Here is a 9629-nt window from a genome sequence, read left to right as displayed (position 1 = left end):
ATATTCTGTCAAAATGTTGCTGATCATGCTGTGTAACATGCCGTTTGGCCTTGTTGGCAACATGTTGCTGGACGCATTGAGGTGAAGAGTGCTCTGAACCGCAATTGAAAAATTAATGAGAGGCACTTGAAGCACTAATCATATGTAAGTGAAGCACAAGCATAGCTTACCCTCCAGGATGCAGACATACGGCACAATGAAGCGAGAGGGCGTGGCTGGCTGGATGCTAACAGAAAAGGCATTGGGGGTTGCATTTGCATTGTTCAATCTTACTTTTTATTCGATAGCTCGTATAATTTACTGCAAAATAGAAAGACTTATGAATATAGATAATTGGTTTAAATTGGCTTTATGTTACACAGGGACTTAAAAGCTAGAAACCTGGTCGAATTAATAGTAAACTATATCACAAGGACTACAATATATATATATGTATATATATCTATATATATAAGTAGAAATTAGCATTAATTTTTCACCTATCGTTCCCTTTGCAGTTCGATAAAATACATTTATTTTGTACACGACTAATCTAAAAACTATGTCTCATAGCTCTTGGCCTGCAAGCTCTTCAGTATGCCAAGGAGTTGCAGTGATTCAAGCGGTTCAAAGTCATCAGCATAGCGCATCGCCGTGGTCTTCACCAGATCCCGTTCTCTGGGCATGTCCAATGTAAGAGGCAGCTGCTCAGCCATTACCGAATGATGAGTGATCAGCGCCTTCAGCGTGCTGAACTGCTTTGGTGCACCTTTCAGACTGTACATCTCGCTCCTGCTGCACTGCACCGCATAGCACTTGACTTTGTGCTCGAGACGCAGGCAGAGCTCGAAGCTGCGTGGCGTGCTGCGACGCAGTAAGAAGCAGCCGGGCGTAGCCGACTGCAGATGCTCTTGCGCCGCTTTCAGAGTAATTCGCGGCTGATACCAAGCACACTGCAGTAGCTCTGGCTCCTCGTCGGCATCCTCATCATCATCCGTGTTGTTGCTGTGTGTGCTAAAGCGAGGCGTGGCACGTTTACGTAGGATGCTTCGCCGTCTGCTAACACTGCTGCTGTTCTCATTGAGCAGCTGACAGCAATCGGAGATACCAGCATCTGACTCATCCTGGTCTTCGGGCGTTACTTCTTCATTGCCGCTGGAGTCGCTGGGCTGACTGCTCTGCCAACAGTTGAGCGACAGCAGCGACTTTTGCGGCGATTTGTTGACACGCTTAGGTGTGCTGCTCGGACTCGAACTGCAGCTACAAATTGCCAGCAGCTCGGCCTCCTCGTCTGTCTCTGCGTCTGCCTGGTATGAGGAGTCAAGAAGGTCGTGCTGAAAAGGAATATGAATATGCATTAGCTTAAACATTCCTTAAGCTGTTTTCTAAGTCTGTACATACCTCATCATAGTCGCTGGTCGGCTCCTCGCATTGCACACGCGAGGGTTGTGAGAAAAGCTTGCGCTGCAAAAAGTTTTTCATGCTGTCGTAGACCTTGTGCGTTCGACTCTGTGCGGGCTCCTCAGCTGTGACTGTTGCGACAGCTGGCTGCAGCTTGTTGCTCCATTGTTGACCCTTCCTGAAGGCCAAGTCCAGATTATTGCCTGCATTTGTGCCATGAATATCCGAGTAGCCAGGACAATTGATGGCATTGCGTAACTGCAGAGGAGAAGAAGAACAAAAGTCTGTGATTAGTTTTGGTCAAGTCGGTCATTGTGCTCAATGCAACCTCTCCTGCGTAAACCAAAGTAAAATGACCTAGCTCCTATTTCACAAGAACTCCTGCTTATGGTAGAGCCATTTTATAAAAAGGTTTCTGCTTTCCTTTCCTTTTTGTTGTGCTCTGATAACACATATTATGTGCACATTTTATTTCACACTCAATGCTTTGTTCTCCATTGTTCAGTGCCGCTCGAGAGTCTGCGCTTATGCCTCGCTCTCTGGGTCCCTTTCACTGATATGCTTGTAATGCGCTTGTTTCGGTTTCGCCATTGTCCTAAAATTTTCCTGCCTTGTATTTATTATTTGCCTTTCATGTAACTATGTGTATATAATTTCGTGCATATGTTTCAGGGGTTCTGAGTCTTTCCATTATAAAAATTGATTATTGCTTGCTTTGACTCTGAGAGCTTATAGATTGAGTAGCTCATCTTACAAACAGTTAAAATCTGCCAGCTACCTAGCTTAGTTGCTAATTGTTGTTGTGCTGCGAAGTTTTTGAGTGTACTCAACATCAATTCTCCCACACGCACACTCACACACGCGCAGCTGGATACACCCCTTTTTGACACTTGGCAAACAATTCAAATCATTTGATTCGATTCATTCACCTCTGCAAAAGTATTCAATAAATACGCCAGAAGTGCGTTCGAGAGAAGTGCGTCAGAGAGAGAGAGAGAGAGGGACAAGGGCGAGGGAGATTGATAAAGAGTCTGCATACAGTGACACTTCAGCACGCACGCACTCACTCACACACACATACACTTGAGTGCGCATTATAAAATGGCAAAATAATGAGCATTCAGTGGAGAACAAATCCTGTTTTCAGGTAGCTGTCATACACCCTTACGTGTGTGCATAGAAAAAATGAATTTATGCATTAAGCCAAATTGAATTTGATTGAAAAGTAGATAGCCTACCGATTGGTAGCTGGGCTTGCAGCACCTTTGGCAACTGCGGGTTTTCCCTTTGAGGAAATACAATGTTTAAATTTCCGGCATCAATTTGCATGCAATTGAATCGCTGGCTGTTATTGGTCGTCGGTTGTTACTATGTTGCATGCAACATTAATTGTATGCCTTGTTGGAGCTGCCCTGGCCCAGGGCAACATGCATAAAAGCAAATAAATAAATCTGTTGAAAGCTGCGGCATGTAAGAAGCGTTAAAGTTCTTTCTACCCATTTATCGGCTTAAGTCAAACACAACAATGAAAACCGAAAACTGAAAGCCGAAACGGAAAAGGAAGGCGTTTAATGCCTCCAAAAATATTCAAATACATGATTTTTAATTTATGCCAGAGGCGCAACGTAAAGAATTAGAAAATGTTAATGGAGCAGAGCGAAGATGGTGCGGGAAGAGAACAAAGGCCTGGCTTACAGTAGTGGCCAAAAGGTGTTTCTTTTTTGGTATGCTCTTGCTTTAATAAAAGAGCTGCCTTGATCCTGCCCTGTGGAAAGGTAACTCTAATTGATGATGAAGCATGGCATTGTTTGGTCAGCGTGAGGTGTTAGCATATTTTTCTAATCAAATTGTGCTACACAGGTAACTGAAAAGGTGCTCGCCACTACCTTTAGGGCCAGCTGACAACACGAATAACAACAATAACAATAGATCCCGTGTCTACCTATGCATGAACAGTTGTTAGTTTTCCATTTATTGTGCATTTAGACCTCACTCCAGACAGAGATAAGGAGCATGGGCAGCCGGAGCCAGAGCTGCAGGGGCAGCTCAAGAAATTAGTTGAAGTGCATGAGTTGCGCTCTTCTTGGCTGATGATTTTATTGAAATGTTGCCTTTTGTTGTGCCTCAAGAGTTACCATATTCTTCCTCTGTACCAGTACTCTGGCATATGCCCAAAATTTTCATGCTGGAAATCAAACAGCTGCTGGAGTGTCTCAATAAAATGTTTGTTAAACATAATAGGCAGAAGAAAACACCCTCCTTGCAGGCGAATCCCACACGAATGGCCAATCCGTAGCGAAATTTATAGTAACCGCGAATATAATTCTAAGTAAGCTGTACGAAAGAGAGTTGCTGCCGGATAGAGTTTGTATTGTTTCCTGAAACATTGCTCGAGTTAGATTCAATAACGTTGATGTAGAGACGACAATATAGATACATTTTTATTAATTTCGTGATTCTTGCAAAAGTCGAATCACAGAGTATCTCCTAGTCATGCACCTCTCACTGTTTTTTTTTTTTTTTTTTTTTTTTCGTTTGGCATGTCAGCAATGTTTTAGATATATCTGTAAATTAGTAATATGCAACAAACTTGGCTATTAGAATATTTGAATGGCATTTCGTTTCGTGTGCTGCGAGGCTAATTTGACAGTTGGACAATACTCATAGCACACACATGTGCCTGTATATGTATGTGTGCGTGTTGGGGGCTTTCAAAATGTCAGAGCGAGCGATATACATGGAACTGCGTCTAGTTTATGACATTTTGGAACACTTCTGTCTGTTTGTCTGTCTGCCCTGCGGCGCATTTGAAAATTTATGAACTCGGTTTTTCAGCTTCAGGGAGAAGTGGGGAGGTTGGGGGCTACTTACGAGCTCCATCTACATAGCCTACATATATCTTCCTTACATACATATATATATTTATATGTATAAACGTGCCCCAAATATCGTAAAATGATTTTAACATTTTTTTCCACTAAATTCGTTGTAAAATCTTTATAGTTTATAGTTTTCGTTTTTTTTTTTTTTTTGGCTGGGTTAGTTTTGATATTGTGCCTCTTGCGCCTTGGCGCGCTTTATCTGTGGCTGCAATTAGCGTCGCATTCGGTCGAAAATCCTTTGTTTGGACACATGTGGCATGTGGCATTGTACGTTTTTTATAGTCAGTTCAACACGTTCCGCTCATTTTATTTCGTTTTGGGCTTTTTTATAGGTGTAAAAAATGGGGTCATATCAAACGAATTGAGCTGTTTTTTCTCTCTTTTTTCTTTTTATGGGAATTTAAAAAAACACATTTTTGATGAGTTTATTAAATGCAAATTAAAATTGTTAAAATTATGTTCGGTTTTTTGTTTTTCCTATTTGGCTATTTTAATTGTATTTTATTGGCGTTTTTTATGATGTGGGCAGCAGCCATGGGAATATTTTTATTTACTGCCAGAGCAGATGCTTCTATCGAGTGGCAGATGGAAAAGATATGCAGATGTGAATGCCTCTGGTGCATTGAACTTGTTAACTCGTCGTCCCATAATTGTTCGGGTGTAAGTCAAAATAAATAAAAAAATTCGATACATAGTTTTTAATAGATGCATATCTGAGAGAGAGAACTGCTCTAGGAATCGTGCTGTTGCAATCGCAGTTGCAGTTGAAACAACTTTTGCCGATATTCGAGAAGTATTAAACAGCGCGGCGTCTAGTCTAGTTTGTTGCGGGCTATCTGCTTTAAGTTTCCATATGCTCTTACAATGGATAATCGCGATTTTCAGTTGAATGTGTGTAAATAACTTCGAATAAATAGAAAAGCCTTCCATATTTACTATTATAACAAGAATTAAGTTAGAATTCAGCATTTGATGCCGTTTCTTATATCATTGTTAGCCTGTTTTTGTTGTTCATAGGTTCCATGGATATTCAATGACGATCTATGTATATATATATAGTTCTGTAGTTCCTTGTTAGTGTATTTCGAGCTCGCCTGCCGTTGCAATGGACAACTCGATTCTCTATTGCCTTTTTGCGCTTCACTTTCTGCCCCGTCTAATGCATACAAAATCCTTGTGGAAGCCATATGAAATACAAACAGCTCTACGGACGCGGCTCAAAGCCACATGGCGAGCTGATGATAACGATGATGTTGCCTGTTGTCGCTGCATGTTGCAAGTTCGTTGTGCTTTTGTTGTGACGTTGATGGCTAGACGAGAAGGCAGCGCAAAGCGTAAACTATTTGCTAGCCTGGCCAGGCGGTCGATTGGCTGATTAGGAGGGAGTTGAAAGCTGCCTCAATTTTTTATATTTATTTCTTTCTTGCATATTTGCATTACATTTGCCTGGCGTGGCATGTGGCAATCACCACCACCAACAACAACAATCGCGAAAATTTTTATTGAGTCGAGCGTAAAAATAACAATGCAAACGGGCAGACGGCATGAAAATAAGTGGAATAGTTGTTTACTCAATAAAAAAAAAAAAAGAGAGAGAAACGACAACGACGTAGGGGCAGTTGCAAGTATTGGTGGGGCTGTCGCACAAAGTGAAGAGAGGGTGTTTGGGGCAATATGGAGCATAAGTAACAACAATGCATGCAATGCGCCGTCGCCAGCCATTTAATTATGCTCATCAATTTGCAGTCAAAGCGAAAGCTGCCTCACTTGCTGCCACATTTGTTGCTGCTGCTGCTGCTGCTGCTGCTGCTGCAGTTGCACTTGCCCATAAATCTTAACGAGTGCTGGGTTGGCTGGCTTGCTTGCCTGCCTGCACTTCACTTGCGTTTCGACTGATGGAAATTATAAATTAAACTGCACTTAAATGCAACGCAATTAATCTCAACTTTCCCAAGCAGCCGCCCACTAAGAAATCAAAATTCAAATGCACTTTGAGCATAACTTTGGAAAGTTATATATATCAAATATATATATAGATATGTATTAATCATTGCCCTTGAATGATTCAAAATACCGACGCATTTGCTGCTAATCGTTTGATTTAAATTTAGAAACAGCCCATAGAAAATTACGGGCATTGCCTTTATAGTTTGCTGCCACTTAGGGCGGTTCAGAGTAGAGGCGCCCGCAAATGAAAACAAAGTGGAAGAGCGTCTATAGAGGTATGCTGTGCTAGTGAATACCCATCAGCTCTTATGAATGTTATAACATTCCATATGTATTTTTATAAGTAAAATATGACTTTATAATCTACTATATTTTTTCTTAAACCAGATCTTGAGAATCGTCCATTTTACTCGGCTCTGTTAATGTGTATAGGGTATATACGGGATGCGAACCCCATCAGCTGCACTTACATTTGCCGTTTTAGCTGGCGAATTTAATTTTCCACAGCAAAGGGAAAACCAACAACGCTGAAGTGGAAACAATCTTAAAAAAGCAGAAAAAATTAAATTTCTCCTTCGTTTAATTGTTTTAGATTTTAATCTATGGCAATATGGATGCAGCACTTGGCGAGGCGACATATGTTTGACTTTTTGGTTGATTTTCAGTTGTTAGCATTTGCTTAACAACTTTATTAGTTTTGTTTCGAATGTATTTGTGTATGTCTGTATGCACTTTGTCTGCAGTTTGTTGCCTTATCGTACTTGTACCGCGATATGCGTCGCCTTTCTCTTTTTGCCTCAGGAGAAAAACTCGTAGAAAACTAATTGAAAACGTTTGTCAGCGACTGTAAACAAAAATGCTAGACATCTCTATTACTCTCTCTTTCTTTCTCTTTCTCTCTCGAGTCCCTATCTTGCCAATAATTGTTTTTGTATGGCACTTACGGCGCGTTCTGTCTCTGATAACGGATGCGACGCCGCCACAGTTCGGGGCATGTGGTAAACAGAAAGCCCAAGGTGTCGAAGGATTTACGCCGCATAGGCGAGCATTTATACAAAAATCAGATCTCAGAGATTTCGAATAAGCCAGTTTGGCTATGTATACAAGTTCGATTCGAGTAACAGAAGAAAGAGAAGAGGAACAGGTCTTACAATGCTTCTTCTTTCTCATACAAATTTGTGCGACTCTATGTTGTCAAGTTCATTTTTCATATTACCGAAATAGGAGAAACCTATTTTGTTAAATACTTCCCTGCTGATGGTTCTAGCGAACTGAATTCCCGCAGTGCAAGTACAAACAGAACACACCCATAGAAGCTGTGCGACAATCCTTTTGGGAGTAACTCAAATAACACCTAGCACACAAATATTTTCATAGATTATAAATGAAAAGAAAAAAATCTAAAGAGAGACCACAAAAATCAAAAGATATAGTGCCGTCAACCAGAGACGGGTGTCAATTCCCGTGAAAAATGACGACGAGCAGCGGAAAACAATGCTGATGGAAATTATGATGATAAATGCACGGCCAAAAGCAGAAAAAGGCAGAAGCCAGAACTGTCACTGGGGTTAAAATTACAAAGAGATAAGAGATGACGTCGCTTTCTGCACGGAGTTTAACTGGAGAATTACGATTTTTTTTATTTGCTATTGCTCTCTCTCTCTCACTCTGTCTCTCACTCTCTTTTTAATATTTCTCTCCATAAGTCGTAGCTGACAAGATCGCCTTGCTTGCTCTCTCATTCTCCTACTCATTTGTTGCCTATAGAACACAGGTAGTTGAGACCGTAGCTTAATTAAGGTATTTGCCTAATCAGCTGAGGCATCGCTTTCGTTAACGTAGGCGCTCCGCATAGACATCTATATATGTATATATAGTGTTTGGGGTAACGCGCAGCCAGACGTCGTCTTCTTAGGCCGATAAAGCCTAGTTAGCGCTTATCTCGGAGATCAAATACACGAAGTCCATGCACAAATAACACATGTTTACAAATATGCCCTAAATGCATTTAGTTCAATCAATCATTATCTTTATGATTCAGCCAGCCAGCCCGTAATTATTTTTCAGTTAGCTCCACAAATCTGTGCTGCGCTCCGCCCTATCGCCCTCTCTACCTCTCGCCTTCCTTATCTACGGTCAATATTTGATTAGCTTTCGGTATAAATCTGCTTTTATGCAAATCATATTTATTTGATTATATGTGATTTAGTGTTATGTGTCTGATTTACGCCGACAGTCGGGCTTATTATGTCGCCTATCTCTGACACTAAATCATTTTAATTGTTGTCGTTCGTGTTTTTGAGCTCTCGTTGCAGTTCTCCGATTCACAGCTGTTCCCCCTGTCGCTCCGTTCTCGCCCTTCCTCCCCTACAGCTCCAACATGTGTGGGGCTTTGAGTTCGTGTTGTTTTTTTGGTACGTGGGATTTGTGAAGAGATTACTCATCTGAGTGCGTGTCTATTGTGGGTGGAATTTGTGGAGTCTATTACTTTGCATATGAAAAGCTCGTTATCGTTGAAACTAGGTTTTGTAGGTGTACAGGAACATATAATTTTATAATTTTATTATTTCTTAATTTTTAATCCTTAAGAGATTGACAGTCGCTTCGGCCCATTATTACTTAAATAAAACAGAATTATTGATATTTTTTCCCTATATTTACTTCATTATGGCTTCTATTTCCATTTCCCTCTCGCCAACACTTACCATCTTTGCTTTATCGTGCGTTTTCTTTTGCGTATCCTTTTTGAGTTTATTAACATTGTCCGTGGCGCCAAAGCGGTTGTATTGGAACAAACGACCCATTTTCGTGCTCTTCTGTTTACACTTAAAAGTAAGCAAGTAATTGCTGTTTCTGTGTTTTCACAATATATAACGCGCTGTATGCAAAGGCTTTGGATAACACACGTCTGGTCGTAATATTGTGAAACTTATTGCGTTCTTTCTAGTGTTCAATAATGTAGTGTAAATGAGACGCGAACCAAATTCGAAAACGAAATCGAATGCCGAGCAACGAACGGGAGCGAGTGCTAGCGATCAGCGCGACGTGCGCAGAGGGAATGATGGGCCACAACTGAATGCATTCGAAAAAGTACAACGGAAAATGAGCACGACTGAGAGCGTGACAGAGGCAGAGGCAGAGGCAGAGGCAGATTCAGAGCCAGAAGCAAAACAACAACCAGCAATAACAGCAACACAGCTGTAGCTCAGCGCAGGCAGAGATACAAATTTCATGCTAGGGCAGCGAAAGCAGTGATGGCGGCAGCGGCGACAGAGTCGGCGACGGCGACGGCAACGTCAATGGTCGTCGTCACCGGCGTGGTTCATGCAAGGCTGCCGCTGCCGCAGCATTTACCGCTAGTTCACTTTGTCTCCGTTTTGAGTGAACACACACAAGCGCACACAGCTAGAACTGAAGAAA

The 9629-nt window shown here is 41.5% G+C and overlaps 1 protein-coding gene across 1 annotated transcript; it reads right to left on the bottom strand.

The window, feature by feature from the left end:
• Positions 1-484: 484 nt before the first annotated feature.
• LOC108650350 (uncharacterized) lies at positions 485-9308 on the bottom strand. The gene is made up of 3 exons (XM_030384062.2): positions 8915-9308; positions 1381-1638; positions 485-1313 (listed from the first exon to the last, which is right to left on the bottom strand). The coding sequence occupies exons 1-3, from the start codon at positions 9011-9013 to the stop codon at positions 540-542; spliced, it is 1131 nt and encodes a 376-aa protein (XP_030239922.1). The 5' UTR covers positions 9014-9308; the 3' UTR covers positions 485-539.
• Positions 9309-9629: the final 321 nt, after the last annotated feature.

Source organism: Drosophila navojoa, chromosome 4, assembly GCF_054131105.1.
Source record: "Drosophila navojoa isolate 15081-1374.11 chromosome 4, UAZ_NAV_1.0, whole genome shotgun sequence".
Classification (NCBI taxonomy): domain Eukaryota; kingdom Metazoa; phylum Arthropoda; class Insecta; order Diptera; family Drosophilidae; genus Drosophila; species Drosophila navojoa.
This window is presented reverse-complemented; position numbering and strand designations above follow the sequence as displayed.